The sequence below is a fragment of the Equus przewalskii genome, chromosome 31, assembly GCF_037783145.1.
Source record: "Equus przewalskii isolate Varuska chromosome 31, EquPr2, whole genome shotgun sequence".
Lineage (NCBI taxonomy): Eukaryota > Metazoa > Chordata > Mammalia > Perissodactyla > Equidae > Equus > Equus przewalskii.
This window is the reverse complement of record NC_091861.1, coordinates 24,888,933-24,911,118: the sequence shown is the minus strand read 5'-3', so window position 1 is coordinate 24,911,118 and position 22,186 is coordinate 24,888,933. Positions and strand designations below refer to the sequence as shown.

The 22,186-nt window shown below is 35.6% G+C and overlaps 1 protein-coding gene across 18 annotated transcripts in view; it reads left to right on the top strand.

Annotated features, from left to right (window-relative positions):
* Positions 1-22,186, top strand: part of LOC103554612 (complement factor H) — a 162,718-nt gene that overhangs the window by 68,259 nt on the left and 72,273 nt on the right. For 3 of the 18 annotated variants that reach the window (XM_070602387.1, XM_070602390.1, XM_070602385.1), the window contains exon 1: positions 8,758-8,965. The exons of 4 other annotated variants lie outside the window; for them this stretch is intronic. In XM_070602387.1, coding sequence (XP_070458488.1) covers positions 8,924-8,965 — 42 coding nt within the window. In that variant the 5' untranslated portion in view covers positions 8,758-8,923. Of the gene's footprint in view, positions 1-8,738; positions 8,966-9,964; positions 10,234-10,752; positions 10,845-22,186 lie in introns of those variants that run through there. 11 more of the 18 variants (XM_070602396.1, XM_070602394.1, XM_070602386.1 and 8 more) reach the window with 8 other exon arrangements.

Sequence of the window (22,186 nt, the reverse complement as noted above, 5' to 3'; positions counted from 1 at the left end):
AGAAGGGGGCTATGGGGTGCCAAGTCAGCAGCACTCATTGGGAAATCTCTGTGCAACCAGGAGAAGCCACTCACAGAGATGTGCCCTCCCAGTGGCACTCCACTGCAAAGCCACCCAAGGGAGTGCCATGGAAAGCTGCCCATGGAAGGATGGTGCATCCTGCTGGCCTCTAAACACTGCAGAAGAACACTTTCACTGCAGGAGCCTGAAGAGAGAAGCACACAGGAGGATAAATTCTTTTCTGCTTCAGTAATCCTCCTCCTGACAAAGATTATCATTGTGCCAGTCAGCAAGGATAGAATACTTAGAAAGTCCTGCTGTATTATCACAGTGTAAGCAAGGAAGGGAGGCTGGATTTGCAGCTGAGAGGCCCACACTCTCTTCTCTTTCACAAACGGTCTTTCTAAGACTGCCCCCTCCTGTCCTGCACACTTTTAAAGATCGTTCCCTGTAGTCAGTCCCCTAGTGTATCAGGTCTACTCCTGTTTTTAGGAATTTCACACATCTATTAAGATACTCTCTTTCCCAGGTGATTTCGTTTGTAATCTGTCAAGGTTGTAATCTGAGAAGGTTCCACTCTTCTCTCTCCCACACATTCTCCTTAGACTCTCCCTTCTCCAAACAGGCTGGTGTCATGAACCTTCAGAATTAGTTTTGCTTGAATTTGTGGTGATACCTCTCCTCATAGTTAGTACGAAGTTTGTAAGAATCTTGAACAATTAGTCATGCTAAAGACAGGAGTTATTTGCTCTCTTTGTTGATCTATGTGTTTCTCATTTTTGCTTTTTTAAGAATGTGTAGAGAGATTTCGATCAACATATTCTTATCCTAGGGCGAACGGGAAGTATCTACACTTTGTATTTATTACAAAAGAGATTTTTTTGTACTACAAAATATTTAAACATATATAAAAGTCCGTTATCTGATCATTTAGAACATCTGTTAATGATGTTTCACCTCCGCATTTCATATGTCTCTATTATTTAATAATATTCGGTGCTCTGTCTAGTACAAGATCCATTCTGCTTATTTCTGATCTGCTTCATTACCATGCTGTAGCTGCACTATTTCCCTGAAATTATTTTTAATGAAAATTCAGGTATAAATGCTTTCAAGGGTAATTTGTCTTCTCCCAGAAACAGAGATCGTGAGTCCTAAATGAATTGAACAACCTGTATAATTATGCTAATTAAATTTTTATTTGATCTCTCAGCTCAGTTAACTCATCCTGTAGAAATCCACAAATAGAATCTACTTTTATTTCAAATGCATAAATTATTCAGCGTTGTTACAAGTTGTGTAATCATAATCTATTTAAAAAAATCTATGTAAATGACACTCATATATTTCCTACTTAACATATTTAAGCCTGATTTAACTATTACAGAGAGAGAAACCAAAAATTTGTTGTAAGCATACTTACTTTGAAAAGAATTTTAAGTTTATTTGATGTCTATGTAATAAATCTAATCACACTTCTTTCATTTTCTTTGAACTAACAAAGACATCATCTGAACAATCTTTGTACTTTTCCTTTAAATCTAAAATTATTTCATAATGAAAGCTCTATTTAAAAAAACATAAAAATGTTAAAAAAAATTTCACTTTGAATATTTAATTTTGCATCCATTGAATTAAAAACACTATAATAGTATCAATTAATGCATACAATCTCCTAAAACAATTTTCTTTGAAGAACCTTCTTACTTTCATTTGTGGGGTTATATATTCAATACCTTTTTCTTTACCATCACATACTTTAAAAATCAATCAATTAATAAAGGACTACTCTTAATCCTGTTAAGAGCACAGCTAACACTATTAATAGATTCGTGACACTCTTCTCTAAGATTCTTGGTGATTAGCTCCTGATTATATTTTATGCTATTAACTGTGAAAACACCTTGTGCTACTTTTTAGAGTTAGAGTCCATATTTATGACCAACTCAGAGTGGCTGCAAAAGCAATGACTCTGGAAAAGGAAATATTCTTTTTTGGGAGATGTTTCCTTTTTCTTTTAGAATTTCGAATATTGACAACACTAATTTAAATACTACCAGTAATTTTGAAAATAACATTAATTTTTAAATTCTTTACAAACATTACTTATGAAAAGAGTGAAATATTTCATTATAACTGAAGAAATTTTCAATTTGCAGGAATGAAGAAATCACTCCTGCCTAAAATTCATTATTCAGCTGATTTCTGCCATTCTTCTTGACACTTTGACGCTGCTCAATTGATCAAAAAGTTATCTCCTTTTAATTTCTTGCCATCATTGTATTAAAAACTATGTTACAGCCTAAAAATATGACCTGGCTTCTCAATTTTGTTATCCTTTGTGTTGTTATGTAGAAAATAACATAGTAGGAAAGTAACATAGTAAGATGATTATTTTTTAAGATTTTAAACACTATGTGACAGAATAGAGTTTTCAAATCTTGTCTTCAAATTTCAAACATATCCCAACACAACCATCAGTGTTTTCTTTTGATTTCACTTAATATTAATTATTCTATTGCTTCCTTAGCAACAAAGGTGGGAACTTAGATGAATTGGTTTGGAGCATTTTTTACAAAATCAATGAAGCACTTTGGGCATTTTAGACTGATTATAGTTGATTATTTTCCCCTGACATTTAACATGCATATAATCAAGCACAGAAGGTGCATTAATCTTAGGGTAATCTTGTGATTTTTTAATGATTATGCACCCATATAACCACCACCCAGATCAAGACATAGAAAATTTCCAGCACCTCAATAAGCAACCCTGTTACGCCACCTCCTAGTTCATGTACTACTCATCTCCAGAGTTACCCAGAGTTCTGCACTTAAAAATCCTGATTAATTTTCACCGTTTTTGAACTTCATATGAGTGGAATTATACTCTGTTAACATCTTTATGTCTGGCGTTTTTCTCTCAAGAAAATGTCTGTTATTTGCACGCTAGTGTTGCATGTAGCAGTAGGTCATCCTTTTTATCGTCAAGTAGTACCCACTGGATAGATAGTGCAAAAAATATTCGTCCAGTCTCCTGATTTCAATGGTTAGCTATGATGGAAAAATCTGCTATGAAGGATTGAATCTCTCTCTTGATACCTATACACCCTTATTTCTCACAAAAATTTACCTCGGTGTGGAATCAGTTACCAAAGAATTTCCCAAAGTGATTGTACCATTTCAACTTCTTGCAGTAACCTCTGAAAGTTCTAGCTGACCTGATCCTTACAAAGATTTGCAAATGGCAGACTTTTGAACACTAGCCATTATCTGAGTCTGTAGTGGTATTTAAGGTGCTTCTCTTCTGAGTATCACTGATGAGTCGTGATAGTGAACACATCGTCAGGTTTGTGGGTGATTTTTGCCAGTATTAGATTGGATTGTTTATATTTTCTCTTGGTTTATGAATTTACTTTATGTATAACCCATTTGAGTCTTTTGTCCCATATATGTATTGTGATTGTTTTCTCCAAATATATGTTTTTCTTCTTCTTGTGATGATGTTTTTTGATGGATTAGAAAATTAAAGTATTACCGAAATCCAATTTGAATTCCATTTGGTCTACTATGAGTGATTGGAAGAATAACACTACCCTTATTTAGAGGCTTGTATTTAGACCTATGGTCCAATTTTAATTGATCTATTTGGTGTGAGAAGGAGGACAAGGTTCCATTTTGTTTATCATATAAAATCCAATTGATACCTCACCCTCTCTAGGGAAAACTTTCTTTCCCCATTGAATGCCACTGGTGCATAAAACAAGTGATCTGTGTGTGGGTGTGTATTTCTGGACTCCTTTCTTTCCATTGACCAATTTGTCTGTCATCAGAATTGTACCACACTGTGTGAAACAAAGGATCTTTATTAGAAATCTAGATACCTGGTAATACAAATCTTCCAACTGGTTCTTCTTTTTCAAGAATGCCCTGGCCATTTCCACATGCATCTTTGAATTACATTGTCAACTATTTTTTAGTGAAATAAGACAATTTTACTTGGGTTTACTTAAACGCATAAATTAATTGGGGGAGAATTGACATCTTAATGATGTTAAATCTTCCAAATCATGAACATATGTATTTCTTCCTTTATTATCTTCTTCAGTAGTCTCAGCAATGTTTTGCAGTTTTCAACGGAGAAACTGTACAAATATTTTGTTGAATTTACTCCCTAATATTTTAAGTGTTTTAATATTTATAAAAGATATTGTTCTTTTTAAAATCTAATTTTCCAATTTGTATTCCTAATAGAACGAAACTACTTTTTTGTATTAGTTCTAATAGCTCTTTTTTTGTGGAATCCTTTAAATTTTTAAAAAATTACTTAATGTGTTTTACTCTTTACTTAAAATTTTCATACCTTTTGTTTTCCTTGCCTTAGTAAATTTGACATCACCTGAATTGATCACTTTTTTATTATGAAATACTTTTCATTATTCTCTGGTAATTCTCTTGAATTTTACTTTTTCTGATAGTGACATAACAACTCCACCTTTCACATACTCAGTTTATATAAGGTATAAATTTTTCAACTTTTGCTTTCAGCTTGTCAGTGTGTTTATATTTAAATTGCTTTTTTTGGAAACAGCATATAATTGGGTTTTCCATTTTTATCCAATCCTACTTTACCTTCCTTTTCATTAGCCTAGTTAGCTTCAATTTAATATCTATTAATTTTAATGAGTTTATTCATATCATTTACCAATTGCTTCTACTTGTCCAATCTGTTCTTTAGAATCTTTTCTGGCATTCTTTTAGATTAGTCCCATGCTTTCAGCGTTTCATTTTATATAATTTGTTGGTTATTATTTATCCATTGTTTTGATACTTAATCTAAGACTTATAATGTACATCCTTAGCCAATCATAGACCAACTGTAATTAATATATCTCCCCACTTTATGTAAAATGTAAGAATCGTGAATATTTTCTCATTTTTCTGTATCATTTTTCTTACATTTTTGTTTTAAACTCTGCATTATATTTTAGCAAATTTAAGCATAGGAACATGTATGTTTATCATTCATATTTTTACCATTTCCAGGCTCTGCATTTTTTTCTGGGATCCACTTTTCCAGCTAGTATCAATTTTGTTTCTCTGGAATAATTTCTTTTCACCTTACTTGTAGAATGGTTCATTTGCAACAAATTCTCTGAGTTTAGGTTATTCTGAAAATGTATTTATTTCACTTTTGTTTTTAAAGAATCTTTTTGATGATTATAGTATTCTCATTTTATCAGTTTTTTGCTCTTTAACATTTTAAAGATGTTATTCTATAGTTTTCAGCTCCATTGTTTTTGATGAGAAGTCTGCTGACAGCATTAGCCTTGTCTCTGTGTTAACATTGTCTGTGTATTATGAATTTTGTTTCTCTATCCTGCTTCCAGGAAGCTTTAAATTTTTCTCTTTAATGTTGATTTTCAGGAGTTTTGCTTTTCTTTGCCTAATTATGGTTTTCTTTGTATTTATCATTCTTGATCTTAGCTGAGCTTCTCTGTTCTGAGATTTCATGTCTGTAATAATATTTGGAAGATTCTTATCTATAGTTTGCCAAATTGGACTTCTGACCTAAACTTTCTCTTCTTCCTGTTTCACGACAAGACACTGCTCCATAGGGCGTTGAGTTTTAATTTTTTAATCTTCTTTTTGTCTTTAAGGTTTATTTCAGATAATTTCTAATGACCTGTCTTCAAGTCTATTTATTTTTTCTTTGACATTGCTTATTCTAATATTATTTTTCCTTTGTTGTACAGAAGAGCTTTAGTTTGATGTAATCCCATTTGTTTATTTTTTCTTTTGTTTCCCTTGCCTGGGGAGACGTGGTAGTCCAAAAGATACTGCTAAGACTAATGCTAAAGAGCATACTGCCTATGTTTTCTTAGAGTTTTATGGTTTCAGTTCTTACATTCAAGTCTTTTTTTTTTTTTTTTTTTTGCTGGAGGAATATTTGCCCTGAGCTAACATCTGTGGCCAGTCTTCCTTTAGTTTGTATGTGGGTCACTGCCACTGCATGGCTGATGAAAGGTGTAGGTCCATGCCTAGGAACCAAACTGGGCTGCCAAAGCAGACTGCACTGGACTTAACTACTAAGCCACTGGGCTGGTCCCTACATTCAAGTCTTTAATCCATTTTGAGTTAATTTCTGTGTATGGTGTAATAACGGTCACTTTCATTGTTTTGCATGAGGTTTTCCAGTGTTGCCAACACCATTTATTGAAGAGAAAGTCCTTTCTCCATTGTATGTTCTTGGCTCATTTGTCCAAAATTAGCTGTCCATAGTGTGTGCATTTATTTCTGGGCTCTGAATCATTAAATTTTTACCCTTATATTATCTTTAATATTTATTTCAGATAGTTTCTATTAACCTGTCCACAGGTCCATTTGTTTCTTCTTTTACATTGTTCTTTCAGTTATTTTTCTCCACTTTTTATCAATATTATAGTTTTAATTCTAGGATTCACATTTGGTTCTTTCTTAAAATCTATATACCTCTATTCTGAAATGCCACACTCTTAACTAATTATGTATAACTTTTCCCATAGATTCTTTTCATAATCATTTTAAAGTTCTGTTGTTCTTACTTATTTTAGCAAATTGTTTGTCCTTAGGTTTATTTCTCTTGATGACTCTTTTCCTCTGAATATGGTTCATATTTTCTGCTTCTTTGTATGTCTAGTAAGTTTTTATTCTACACTAAACATCACCAATAACACATTGTAGAGATTATAGATTCTGATATTTGCCTTTGAATAATGTAGCTTTTTCTTCCAGTAAGAAGTTGTATTATACATATTTTTCATTTTTTGTGTATTGTGATGGTTTTATATCTCACGTAACCTTTCTGGCGGGAGTGAGATGGCCAAATCTGAGAGAGAGGAAAGATCCCAGCCATTAGCGTGTTTCTGATAAGCAAACTAACTAATACTTAGCCATGCCTTTTCTATCTGATCCCTAACTCACAGCAGGCAATAGTCCTCCACCTTAATCATTTCAGAGCCAAGAGATAGGCAACTAGAGACCACCCATATAACCCAGAGCCCACTAGAATTATTCAAACTAGCCAATCCAAATCAGTTCACTTTGTCCTGCCTTGCCTTTCCTAAGGAAATCCTAATAAAAGCCATGGCCAAAACCTTCCCCTAACTCTTATCATACACCTCTGACTCTAGGACTTGTGAATCTAATAAACTTTGATTTCTTTCTGAACGTATTCTCTGTCTCTTCTTACCATCACGTCTGGCTGACCATCTCATAGAAGAACAAAATGATCAGACTTTTGGTGGTAAACATGATGCAATCTATAGAGAAGTTGAAGTACAATGATGTACAACTGAAATTTACGTAATGTTATAAACCAATGTGAACTCAGTAAAAAAAAAAAAAAAGCAGATTATCTTCCTGGTGGAACACTATTATCCTGTGAGGTCTTGGTTTTAAGCATTTTTATGGTTGGTCTATTTCAGCCTTGCCTAACTATAAGTATATAGTTATTAGTTAACTCTTGGGACTAAGTATTTACTCCCAAGACATATCCACTTGGGTTCAGGGAAAATATGAGGAATTTAACAAACTCTCCTGGCCTTGAACTTCAGCTCCTTCTCCTCCACTCTGGGTATTATCTGAAATTTTCAAAGTTTCCAGCTTTCAGCAATTTCTTTCACTGGACTGCTTAGAGTTTCACCCCATGCATGCTCATGTAGATTTAGTAAATAATTTCAGGGGAAATATGAAAATTATTGGGGGTTTCCCTGGTGGGGCTCCATGGATTTCCCTTCTAATATGGCAGATATTTTGTCAGCTTCATACTCAGATCTCTAAATTGTCACACAAATAAGACTCCTGCTGGAACTCTACTATCCATGGACCATGTGGACATGGGTGTGTTCTAAGTCCAGAAAATGAATAAACATATATCTCACTGTTTGATTCCATTCTTTCAAAGGTTGAATGCTTTTCATTTTCTGATTGCTTTTACTCGTTCACTCATGAAGTTCATTTTTACAATTTGTGTTAGATTTATATTTGTTATTTATAGAAGGTTTAGTTTGATACAGGCTTTTCTCTTTTTCTTTCTGGAAGTCTTAAGTATGTACATTACTAAATTATTTAATATTTTGAAATTATAATAGTTATAGCAAGAAAGGAAATAAATAAATATATTTCAGTATGTTAACTATGACATTGGTGACTCATTTACTTTCTACTCCTTTATAATATTTTTCATATTAATTATCTGCTTAAAAGCAGTTCTCATATTAAGTAATTGTGTTGTAAAAGATAACAAATATAATTGGCTACATATATGTACACATATATATATATATCTCTAAACAAAATAAAGAATAAATGCAATTAATAAGTCAGGGAAAGGACAGGTGGTGATGCTTCAGTTATATTCCTACAACAAAAGGGAAATTATTGTAAGCATCAAAATATATTCCACCCTGAAATAAAAATTGCCTCGCAGTACATTAGTTAAAAAATCTTTCAATACCAAGACTCTGCTGAAACCCTCGTGTTTAGTAGTGACATGGACTCAGAGTTATTCATGTATGATTCCCCTGGATAAGAAAGAACCTCATCCTATTTTCAAGAACTATTTAATTTAAAAATGAGTGTTTTCTATCACGTGTGGAGCCAGTCTATTACCGCCCCTAAAGGAAGTTGTACAAGTACATATCTGGGAATGAATTCAAGAAATTATTGTGAAACCGCTAACAGGAATTAAGATATTTTGCAAAGCTTTTTGAACTTTGATATTTGCTAACTGGCTTCAATTAACTTGCCTCGTGCTAGTGCACTTAAATTCAGAGCCACACTTGAGAACCACGTAATGAAGAAGATTTAAAACCCCAAAAAGCTCAACTGGAATATTTGTGTTAACATACAATTGGGAATATCTAACATGCTATTACTAATCAATGTCATTCTCACCTTCTGGGTTTCCCGGGCTCACAGACAAGGTAAGTTGAAAACCGGTCTGAACTCTCAGCTTCCCTCTTAAATGTTAGCTTCATGTCGTAGCTACTTTCATGTGCTTTTTAAAAAATGAATCAACTAGTAGGAATAGTCTATGTTGTGATATCATAATAGAGAATAACTTTCAGAAAAATTATCTCATATTCATCGAAGGGAAAAATAAAACAAATTATGTTTTGTTTGTTTCCTGAGTTCCACGGAGAAAGAACTCTCAATGTTTATGGAGATATGTGACTACGCTCTCACAACTTTAGGAAACGTGTCACAAGGAAAGCTAGTATCTGACTTCAAAATGTTTGCAGGTTTCTTATTTATTTATTTATATTTTTTATGAGGAAGATTTGCCCTGACGTAACATCTGTTGCCAATCTTCCTCTTTTCGCTTGAGGAAGATTGTTGCTGAGCTAACATCTGTGCCAATATTCCTCTGTTTTATGTGGGATGCCACCACAGTGTTGCTTGAGGAGTGGTGCTAGGTCCGTGCCTGTGATCCGAACCTGTGAAGCCTGGACCACGGAAGACAAGCACGTGAACTTAACCACCAACCCACCAGGCCAGCCCTAGGTTTCTTATTTTTAATGCAAGGAAACCTTTGGGAGTGATGGATGTCTTCATAATCTTGCATATGATGATGGTTTTATGGATTCACATGTGAAAACATTAAATTAGTCATTTCAAATATGTGCAGTTTACAATATTTCAATTATACATTAACAAAGCTGTTAAAAGTCATTAACATCATGATCAATAAATATTTCACTTGAATTAGCAGCAGGTGAAAAGGGATTTTTTTCCAACAATAAGTAAGATAGGTTCTTAATTTCCAGTGGAATGACAAGAAATTTCAATTTACATTTCAGAGTTCACCACATAATGTTAAGTAAATAAACAAATAAATGAATAGATAATTTTCAGAGCCTTAACTATAGCACATTGTTCACTGATTTATTTTCTGTCTCTGTAATTATGTTCCTTTTCTTTAGGTATAATACTGCTGGCCTGTGGATGGTGACCAATATGATGATTTTGGCTTTTTTAATGAAACATTATGGTCAATTGATTTAGAAGCACCATACTTTGTTTTACCAATACTTGTTGGGCAGAAATTTCTGCCATGCTTTTTAACATTATCTAAAATCCCCAAATTATTTATACTTTCGTAGTTTAATCTATCCTACAATGAGATGCAGAGAAAAGCATTCCTCTTCCTAAGAACTTTTTCTAACAAAACTAGTTCTTTGAGTCAATAATGGTAAGCATATTTATATTCAGTGTTGCAAATACTGTATACTCTAGAAATTCATAGATGGGGTTTTCTTCTTACAACTAAGTTTCTGTGGTTAGTGAAACATCCCTGGAATGGCTAAGGCGTAAGAGAAGTCTTGAAGGAAGAATGAGAATTTTTAGATGAAGTTGAGGAGGGGAAAAGCACACCAGTCAGAGGAAGCTCAGGGAGAGGAAGGTGCAAAGGCAGTGAAGATTCATGGAGCATCTGGATCTCCTGTTCCCATTGTTCTAGGGGCCCTTGTGTAGGATGCAAGTGGGGGATAAGTTGGTGATGGATGAAGATCGGCTGGTACAAGGTTCTGAGGTGCTCTATACACCATGCTGAAGAATTTGGCTTGTACCAAACTGAACTGGGACTCAGTGAAGGATTTTAAGTGGATCAATGAAGTGACAAGAAAAAAGTCATTAAGTTACAAACAGGAAAACATATTAGAATGGTGGAGAATAGAATCTGGGAAATTCATTATTGTTGCTTTAATCTCAGGAAAAATGTTTGAGTGATGATGGTGTCAAAGATGGTGGCCATTTTGTTTTTGACAGAAAACTTGTTTGGATGGTGAAACCACAAAGCAGAAGGTCAGTTACTTTTCAGAGGTGTAATAACAATGAGTTCAATTAATTTCTTTGATAAAGTGTTTTGTCTATAATTATTATCAATAACTAGAAAATATGTAATTTTTGCAGGTCACAGTGAAAATACTTATCACTATCAGCCTATATCTATATTCAATTTTATATAGAAAGTTGATGAATGTTACTGGCCACTATTTATATCAAGGGAACTACTTATCCTCAAATCAAATAAAATTCGCAACATAATTTTAATTAGAATTTTAACTTCCTTCAAAAATGAATATTAAGAACAACAGATAAATTAATCATTGAGCACTCAAGTCAAAACAGAACTTTTGTTTGGTTGTCTGATTTATCTAATGAAAACAAAATTAGAGTCTTTATATAACTATGTCTTGGATACAGTCCCTTAATATATAACCAATATTTTGGAATTTAGTCTCCATTTAGAAATTTCCTGCAAGGTACTGGAAATTTTAAATGGATATTCTGTATCTCATAAAATAACTTAGAAAGAAAGTGAATGATGCCTGTCGATATAAATGTTATAAGGATTTTTAATACATGAAAGAGAAGATGCTACACATAGTAAGTTTGGACGGACTCCTGTTTCCTTCACATAAGGGTAATGTTATATTTATTTTCTATATCTTTTGTTGTACATTTTATCAATTGTTTTAATTTGTCTACTCCTTATAGTTAAGAAGTTAATTCTTTTCTCATAGTGGAGTACTAATATTTACAGGAATCACTATTATAAAGACATAGATCTTAAAATTTTATGTGTGCAAGGGCCATTTTGAGATCAATAGGTATGAATTTCTCACTCTGAAGATAAACATAAACAGGAGAAGAAAATTTCAAATCTCACTAAGTAGTTGGTCTACAGTCAAAAGGAAAATCTAGAGCAGAGCCAGCTCTCAAGCAGTTAGATCTGTCTTCTAAAGCCCACTTTTAACTTTAAAAAGAAAATTATATCGTTATCATATAGGAAACTCTCAACTGACAATGGAATAAGTGTAAGAAAGTGGAAATGTCATTAACCACAGACCTAATATGCATCAACAGTGATGATGGAGCTGAAAGAAACCACTAACTCTTTTGGGCTTCACAATGGAAGGGGGTCTACAGAGCCAGAGTCCATTTCAAGTGACCCCAAAGTCCATCAATGTTGTCACAAATGGCAAGATTTTCTTCCTTAGTGTGGCTTAATAATATCCCATTGTTTGGGTGTTTGTGTATATATATACCACATTTTTAAAATTTGTTTATCCATCAATGGACATGTATGTGGCTACCATGTCTTGACTAATGTAAATAATTCTGCAATGAACATGGGGTCTACATATCATGACAGATTCGTGTTTGCACATTCTTTGGATAAATACCCAGCCGTCGAATGACTAGGTTGTATGGTAGTTCTATCCTTAATCTTATGAGGAATTTCCATACTACTTTCCATAGTGGCTGCACCAGTTTGCACTCTCACCAGCAGTGTATGAGAGTTCTCTTTTCTCCATATCCTCTCCAACACTTGTTATTTCCTGTCTCGTTAGCTATAGCGATTCTGACAGGTATGAGGTGATATCTCATTGTAGTTTTAATTTGCATTTCCCTCATAGTTCATTATATTGAATGTCTTTTCATGTGCTTGTTGGCCATCTGTATATCTTCTTTGGAGAAACATCTGTTCAGATTTTTTGTTCATTTATTAATTGGGTTTTTAGTATTTTTGTTGTTGAGATGTATGTGTTCTTTATATATTTTGGAATTAACTCCTTATCAGATAAATGGTTTGCAAATATCTTCTCCCAATCGTTAGGTTGTCTTTTCCTTTTGTTGATGATTTCCTTTGTTGTGCAGAATCATTTTAGTTTGATGTAGTCCCATTTGTTTATTTTTTCTGTTTTCTCTTTCCCAGTCAGACATGACACTTGAAAATATGCTGCTAAGACTGATATTGAAGAGTGTACTGCCTACGTTTTCTTCCAGAAGTTTCATGGTTTCAGATCTTACATTCAAGTCTTTAATCCATTTTGAGTTAATTTTTGTGTATGGCATAAGCTAATTGTCTACTTTCATTCTTTTGCACGTGGCTGTCCAATTTTCCCAACATCATTTAATGAAGAGACTTTCCTTTCTCCATTGTACGTTCTTGGCTCCTTCATCAAAAATGAGCTGTTTGTAGATGTGCGGGTTTATTTCCAGGCTCATGATTCTGTTTCTTTGGTCTGTGTGTCTGTTTTTGTGCCAGTACCATGATGTTTTGATTACTATGGCTTTGTAGTATATTTGGAAGTCAAGGAGTGTGGTACCTACAGCTTTGTTCTTTTTTCTCAGGAGTCCTTTGGCTATTTGGGATCTTTTGTTGTTCTACAAAAATTTTACGATTCTTTGTTCTGTTTCTGTGAAAAATGTTGTTGGAACTTTGATAAGGATTGCGTTGAGTCTCTGGATTGCTTTAGGAATTTAGACATTTTAACTATGTAAACTCTTCCAGTTCAAGAGCATTTAATATATTTCCATTTCTTTGAGTCTTCTTCAATTTCTTTCAACAATGTTTTATAGTTTTCAGTGTACAGGTCTTTCACTTCTTAGGTTAAGTTTATTCCTACATAGTTTACTTTTTTTGTTGCAATTGTAAGATTGTATTCTTAATTTCCCTTTCTGCTACTTCGTTGTTAGTATGTGGAAACACAATTGATTTTTGCATGTTGATTTTTTATCCTGCAATTTTACCATGTTCACTTATTATTTCTAAAAGTTTTTTGCTGGATTCTTTAGGGTCTTGTATATATAAAATCCTGTGACCCGCAAATAGTGACAGTTTCACTTCTTCCTTTCCAATTTGGATCCTTTTATCTCTTTCCTTGCCTGATTGCTCTGGCTAGGACTTGCAATATTATGTTAAATAAGAGTGGTGAAATTGGGCATCCTTGTCTGGTTTCTTCTCTTATAGGGATAGCTTTCAGTTTTTCTCCATTGAGAATATTAGCTGTGGGTTTGTCATATATTGCCTTTATCATGTTGAGGTACTTTCTTTCTATATTCATTTTATTCAGAATTTTTGTCATAAATGAATGCTGTATCTTGTCAAATTCTTTCTCTGCATGTATTGAGATGATCGTGTGACTTTTATTCGTCATTTTGTTAATGTGGTGTATCACATTGATTTGTGGATGTTGAACCATCCCTGCATTCCCTGGAGTAAATCCCATTTGATCATGATGTATGATCTTTTTAATGTGTTGTATTCGATTGTTGAGGATTTCTGCATAGATGTTTATCAGTGATGTTGCCTATAATTTTCTTGTTTTGTATTGCCCTTGATTGGTTTTGATATCAGGGTAATGATGGTTTTGAAGAATGAATTGGGAAACTTCCTCTGCTCTTCAATTTCTTGGAAGAGTTTGAGAAAGTATTAAGTCATGTAAGGTATTAAGCCTTCTTTGAATATTTGGTAGAATTTACCAGGGAAGCTGTCTGTTCCTCGAGTCTTATTTTGGGGGTTGTTTTGGTTACTGTTTTGATTTCCTTAATGGTGATTGGTCTATTCAAATTCTCTGTTTCTTCTTGATTTAATTTTGGAAGGTTGTATTATTCTAAGAATTTGTCCATTTCTAGATTATCAGTTTGTTGGCAAATAGCTTTTCATAGTATTCTCTTATAACCTTTGGTATTTCTGAGGTGTCCATTGTAATTTCTCCTCTTTCATTTCTGATTTTATTTATTTGAGCCTTCTCTCTTTTATTCTTGGTGAGTCTAGCTGAAGGTGTGTCAATTTTGTTATATCTTTTCAAAAAACTAGGTCTCGTTTCATTGATTTTTTCCATTTTTTCAGTCTCTGTTTCATGTATTTCTACTCTGATTTTTATTATTTTCTTCCTGCCATTTATTTTGGGCTTTGTTTGTTTTTCTTTTTCAAGTTCCTTTAGGTGCAGTGTTAGATTGTTTATTTGAGATTTTTCTTGTTTGTTGAGGTAGGCCTGTATTGCTATAAACTTCCCTCTTAGAAGCACTTTTGTTGTATCTTATAAATTTTGGCATGTCATATGTTCATTTTCATTTGTCTCCAGTATTTTTTGATTTCTTCATTGACCCAATTGTTGTTCAGTAGCATTTTGTTTAATCTCCACAGATTTGTGTCATTTGACTTTCATGTTAGATTCTTAGGTGGTTGATCTGCTACCTTTACTGTATCTTTACTTTTCCCAGTGGTTTTATTGCTTTTTAAAATAATTCTTTTATTCCTATCTGTAGTCTTCTCTTTCCCACTTAAATAAATTCCTTCAGCATTTCTTGAAAGGCTAGTTTCTTGGGGATCAACTGCTTCAGATTTTGCTTCTCTGAAAATCTCTTTTTCTTTTCTTCTATTCTGAATGATAATTCTTGCTGGGCAGAGTATTCTTGGCTGTAGTTTTTTGTCCTTTAAGCTTTTAAATATTTCATGTCACTCCCTTCTAGGTTGTAAGGTTTCTGCTAAGAATCAACTGATAGCCTTATGTGGCCTCCTTTGTATGTCACTTGTTGGCTTTCTCTTGCAGCTTTTAAGATTCTCTCTTTATCTTTAATTCTTGACACTTTAATCATAATGTGCCTTGGTGTGGGCTTCTTTGATTTTATCTTATTTGGTCCTTTCTGGGCTTCCTATGCCTGGTTGTCTGTTTCCTTCTTTAGGTTAGGAAAGTTTGTAGCTATTATTTCTTCAAATATATTCTCTTCCCCTTTGTCAGTGTCTTCTCCTTCTGGGACACCTATCATACAGATGTTAGTGCACTTGATGTTGTCCTAGTGGTCCCTTAGACTTTCCTCATTCTTTTTAGTTCTTTTTTTCTTTTATCTGTTCAGCTTGAGTGATTTCTTCTAGTCTTTCATGTAGCTTGCCAGTCCATTCTTCTGTGCCATCTCCTCTGCTTTTGAGTCTGTCTAGTGAATTTTTCATTTCCGGGATTGTATTCTTCATTTGCGATTGCTTCTTTTTTATATTTTCCAATTCTTTGTTGAAGTTCTCACTGAGGTCATCCACTCTTATCCTAGCAACAGTGAATATCCTTATGATTCTTAGTTTGTACTCTTTGTCAGGTAGATTATTTAACTCTGTTTCATTTAGTTCTTTTCCTGGGTTTTTTTCCTGTTCCCTTACTTGGAATGTATTCCTGTGTCTCCTCATTTTACTTTTTTCTCTGTGCTTATATCTATGTGTTAGATTGGTCAGCTACATTTTCCAGTCTTGGAGAGGTGGCCTTATGTAAGAGATGCCTTATGGGGCCCAGCAGTCTGCTTCCCACTTGTCACCATTTACAAATGTTCCAGGAATGACACTTGTGTGGGTTACATATGTCCTTCTGTTGTGGCAGGGTTGATCTCCCTGCAGATGCCTGGGGAGGATAGGCTGTTTCCCTGGCTGGCTGATTTAATGCTCAGCTGCATGTAGCTACTGAAGACCCTTCAGTCACTTTGTCAGGCATGGGGCGCCCCAGGACAGTTGGCTGCAAGGTCTAATAGCACATTCCTGTTGCAGTTTTTTTCTAAGTCAGTTGGCCCCAAGTCTGGCTGGTAGGCTCAGGGGCTACAATTGCTGTAGGCCCCTGGCCTGCCAGGCTATTTTCAGGTCTCTCAGAATTGCAGCTGTGTGGGACCAGCCCCAGGCATGGGAAAACCCAATTGTTTTAGGCTTTGGAAGGCAGAGCTGATCCCTTATGTGACTGTTTGAGAAGCACAAGTCTGCTGCAGTTGAAAGTGCCCCCCACCCACAGGGCCACACACCCTGTCATCACAGTCCTGCCCCTAGAACCTGCCCCAATGCACTGAAGCAGACCCACTCACCCCAGAGCAGAGGCCCCACACACTCCACCAACACAGGTCTGCCCCTCCCACAGGCCTTTCTCCACAGAGGTGGACCTACTTGCCTGGTTGAAGTTTCCAGACTCCCCCAATTTGGGCCCTCAAGCTGCCCACGGGCTTGCTATTGGGTGGGGCCAGTCCCTGGGGTGGGCTGCCTGCCTTGGCTAAGCTTTGATTAAATTGGTACTGTAGTAGATGTGGCAGACCCTGGGCTAACAGGCCAGGGGAGAGACTCCAATGGTATCTGACAGTGTCTGTGTCAGCACACCTGTACTAGGCCACAATAATGACTGCTGCCAATGTCTGCGTCCCTGGGGAGGTCTCAGCTCCCACTGAGGTGCGTGCGGAGCCTATTCAATGAGTCTCTTTTCACCAAAGGACTGTATACCTTTCTTTCTGGTGATTTTAGGTTGTTTTCTGAATCAGGTGAATTCGTGTGTGGGCTCTTTAAGAGCAGGCTTTTTTCCCCTCATATCTAATAGGTTTCCTAGAAGTATTCCCAATTTTAGATAACAGACAACAAAGCCAGATATTATCACCCTTGTCTTGGTTGTACTGAGTCCAAAAATTACCTGTTGTGGTATTGCTCCCCTGCTCAAATCCCCAGCTCCCCCAGGGAAGTTTCTGTATGTTAAGATTGCTCCCAGCCAACTGTGAAGTGCTGTGACTTGAAAGTGGGATTTTCTCTCCAGAGAGGAATTTCTGCCTCTTCCTCCTCGGTCAGCACCGTCCCTTGTTGTGGGGGTTCTTTCTATCCAGTTTTCAGTTCTCACTCATGGGAAATTGTTCCAAGATTAGTTGTAAATTTGTTGTGTCCATGAGAGGAGGTGAATTCAGAATCTGCCTACGCTGCCAACTTGATGCCACCTTCCTCCTATTGTATTGACCGATTTGCAAATGTTGAACCATCTTTGAATCCCTGGAATAAATATTGCTAATATTTTGCTGAGGATTTTTGCATCTATACTCATCAGGAATATTGTCCTTTAATTTTCTTTTTGTGTGGTGTCCTTAGTTGGTTTTGGAATCAGGGTACTGCTGGCCTCATAAAATGAGTTTGGAAGTGTTTCCCAGTTCTATTTTTTTGAAGAGTTTGAGAAGAATTGGCATTAATTCTTCTTTAAATATTTTAGAATTGACCAATGATATCATTTGGTCCTGGAATCTTGTATGTTGGAAGATTTTTGATGACTGATTCAATCTCTTGACTATTAATCAGCCTGTTCTAATTATTAGCTACATTTGTTAGTATAACTGTTTGTAGTTGTCTCTTATGATCCTTGGTATTTCTCTGGTATCAGTAGTAATATTTCCTCTTTCATTTCTGATTTTATTTATTTCAGTCTTGGTGGATCCAGTTAGTTTTCTCAGTTTTTTTTATATTCTTAAAACACCAGCTCTTAGTTTTCTTGATGTCTTCTCTTGATGTTTTATCTCTATATTATTTATTTTCACTCTGATTTTTGTTATTTCCTTCCTTCTACTAACTTTGGGCTTTGTTCTTCTTTTTCAAGTTTCTTGAAGTATAAAGGTGATTTGTTGATTTGAGATTTTTTGTTTCCTAATGTAGGGTTTTATCACTATGAACTTCCCTCATAGAACTGCTTTTTTGGCATCTCATAAGTTTTGGTATGTTGTGTTTCCATTTTCATTCAACTCAGGGTAGTTGTTTGATTTCTCTTTTGATTTTTTGTTTGACACATTCGTTGTTCAGTAGCATGTTGTTTAATATTCATGTATTTGTGGATTTTCCAGTTTTCTTCTTGTAATTGGTTTCTAGTTTCATGCCTTTGTGGTTGGAAAAAATGCTTAATATGATTTCAACTTTCTTAAATGTATTAAGCTTTGCTTTGTGATTTACCTTGGAGACTGTTCCATGTGCACTTCGGAAGAATGTGTATCTTATTGCTTTTGGATGGAATGTTCTGTATATCTGTTAAGTCCATCTGGTCTAATGTGTTGTTTAAAGTCAATGTTTTCTTATTGATTTTCTATCTGGATGAATTATCCAGTGGTGAAAGTGAGGTATTAAAGTCTCCTACAATTTTGGTATTGCTGTCTGTTTCTCCCTTTAGGTTTGTTAATATTTGCTTTATTTATTTAAATATTCCTATGTTGGGTGCATGAATATTTACAAATGTTATAGCCTGTTATCAGGTTAAGTCCTTTTCATTATATAATGTCTTTCTTTGTCTCTTATTGCAGTCTTGGTTTTAAAGTACTTCGTCTGATATAAGTATAGCTACCCCCCTTTCTTTTGGTTTCCACTTGCATTGAATGTCTTTTTCTATCCCTTCACTTTCAGTCTGTGTATATCTTTAGATCTGAAGTAAGTCTCTTGTTGTCTGCATATAGATCTGTCTTGTTTTTTTTTTTTAATCCATTTGGACACTCAATGTCTTTGATTGTAGAATTTAGTCCATTTATATTTAAAGTAACTATTGATAAGTATGTACTTATTGCCATTTTGTTAATTGCTTTCCTGCTGCTTGGTAATTCCTCTGTTCTTTTCTTCTTCTCTTACTCTCTCCCTTTGTGATTTGATGATTTTCTGTTGTAGGATGCTTAGATTCCTTTCCCTTTAGCTTTTGTGTAGCTAATATAGGTTTTGCTTTGTGGTTACCATAGGGCTTACATAAAATAGCTTGTATTTATAACAGTCTATTTTACCTTGGTAACAGCTTAAGTTTGATATCATTCTAAAACTCTACATTTTTATCCCACTCTCCCACCTTTTATATTTTTGATGTCACAACCTCATCTTTCTATCTTGTGTATCTCTTAAAAAATTATTGTAGTTATATTTTTACTACTTTTATCTCTTAATCTTTGTACAACTTTATAAGTGATTATCCCTCCAATTTCAAAGAATTAGATTATTCTGAATTTACTCCATATTTACCTTTGCTGTGAGATTTAGTCTTTCATATGTTTTCCTATTACTAATTAGCACCCTTTCACTTCAGCTTAAAGAAACCCCTTTATCATGTCTTATAAAGCCCATCTAGTGGTGATGTTCTTCTTTAACTTTTGTCTGTCTGGAAAATTCTTTATTTCTCCTTCAATTCCAAAGGACAAAATTTGCCAAGTAGGGTCTTGTTGGTTGGCAGCTTTTTTCCTTCAGTACTTTGAATATACTGTGCTACTGATATATGGCCTGCAAAGTTTCTGCTGAAAAAAATCTGCTTATAGTCTAACGGATATTCTCTTGCAGAGAACAATTTGTGTTTCTCTTGCTGCTTTGAGGTTCAATCCTTGTCTTTAACTTTTCACATTTTAACATAATGTTTATTGGTATGATTCTCTTCAGGTTCAACTTATTTGGAACTTGCTATGCTTCCTGAATCTGGATTGTTTCCTTCCCCAGGGTCTGGAGGTTTTCAACCATTATTTCTTCTAGTAAGTTTTCTGCCCCTTTTTCTTTCTCTTCTCCTTCTGGGACTCCTAGAATGTGAATGTTTTTCTGCTTGATGTTGTCCCATATGTCCCTTCAGCTCTTTTCACTCTGTTTTCTTTTTGCTTTTCTAAGTGGGTTAATTCCACTACCCTGTCTTTGACTTCACTGATCATTTCTTCTGTTTTGTCTAGCCCACTGTTGAATTCTATTGTCTTTTTTAGTTTAGTTATTGTATTTCTTGGCTCTGTGACTTCGATTGGGTACTTTCTCATATTTTCTATCTCTTTGTGGAAATTCTGACTATGTTCTCCTGAGCTCAGTTAACATCTTTATGACTGTTATTTTAAACTCTTTATCAGATAAATCACTTATCTTCATTTCATTAAGGTCTTCTCTGAGGTTTTATCTTCTTCTTTCATTTGGAACATATTCTTTTGTTTCTTCATTTTTTTTACTCTCTGTGTTGATTTTTATGCATTAGGTAAAAAAGCCACTTCTCCCAGTCTTGAAAGTGTCACCTCACATAGATGATGAACCTTATTGTTCAACTGTGTGTTAGCTCTTGGTTGCCTTTGTGATTTATTTTTAAATCCCAGTAGTTGAGGTTGTGCCAAGACCTGTCAGTATCCTAAAGGGAAAACTCTCAGTCAAGCATCTAGATTAGGTTGATTGTAAACCAGGTCTTCAGGCAGCAACTTTTAAAGTATGCAAATATACTTCTTTCAGGGGTAGAATGGGATACAGGAATTTCTGTCTGCTCCCTCTGAGCTGAGCTGTGGGGTGATGGTCAGTTAATAACTGTTGCTTTGTTTGTTACTGTTCTGTTGAACTCATGAACATGAGCCCCACTGGCCACCAGAGCCAGCCAATCAAATTGTTATCCCTGGGCCGTAGCCATAAAAACCAGGGCACCAGCTCCCTTCCAGGAGATACCAGTGCTCTTGAGCCCAGCAAAGGGAGAGTGTGGTGATAGTACCCACCCTCCAAAGTCTCTGGAGAGATTACAGTAGGCCCCTATTTGTGTATTTAATTTGAAGTCTGCCCTTCAGGCCTCAGCTATAATGATAGGCTAACAGGCCTCTTTCATAGCAAGAGTGGACTCCTCATTCTCTTGCCTCCACTGTGCCCTGAGGGTGGTAGCCAGTTAAAAATGCTTTCTCCCTTTGTTACAGCCCTGTAGGACCCATGAGCATAAGCCCCCCTGGCCACCAATGCCCAGTGATCTAGAGGTATCCCCTGAGCTGCAGCCTTAGAAATTGGGGCACTAGAGGAGGGTACAGATACTGGTAAGCTTCAGCAATGCAGAGGGAGATCACTCAGATAGTGCCCACCAGCTTCGGTCCCTGGACAGCACTTACTAGGCCCCTCGATGTGTGGCAAACCAGAAGACTGTCCTTCAGCTTAAAGACCCAGGACAAACTAATAAGCTTTTTTACAGAAAAACTGAGGTTGTATTTCAGTCTGCATCTGCACTGTGCTATGGGGTTGGTAGAGGGCCACAAACTATCTCTTCATTTGCTATCTTCCCATGGGACCCATGACAGCAAGCCCCAATGGCCTCCAGAGTCAGGTGATGGAGTAACATCCCCTGGGTGGCTGTGACTAAATCTGGTGTAATAGACATAAAAGCTGGCTACCAGGCACTTGTACCAGCTCCAGTCTGGGGGTTACCAGTGTTCTGGAGCCTGGAAAAGGAAGAGCATGAAGACAGTTCCTACACTCTAAGGTCTCTGGACAAGATTACAGTAGTTCCTTAGATGTGTGTATAATTAGAAATCCGTCTCTCAGGCCACAGCCATAAAGATCAATCTAACATGCCTCTCATCAAAAGATGGGCATCTGCCTCTCTCCTGCGCCTTTGGGGTGGTGGTTTGTGAAAAACTCTTTTGCCAGCCAGTCCTGATGGCCTAGTGGTTAAGGTTTGGTGCTCTCACCACTTTGGTGACCAGGGCTTGGTTCTCAGGTGTGGCACCACACCACCTGTCTGTCAGTTACCATGCTGTGGCAGCATCCCACATAGCAGAACTAGAAGGACTTACCACTATGATATACAACTGTGCACTGGGGCTTTGGGTAAGAGAAAAAAAAGAGGAAGATTGGCAAC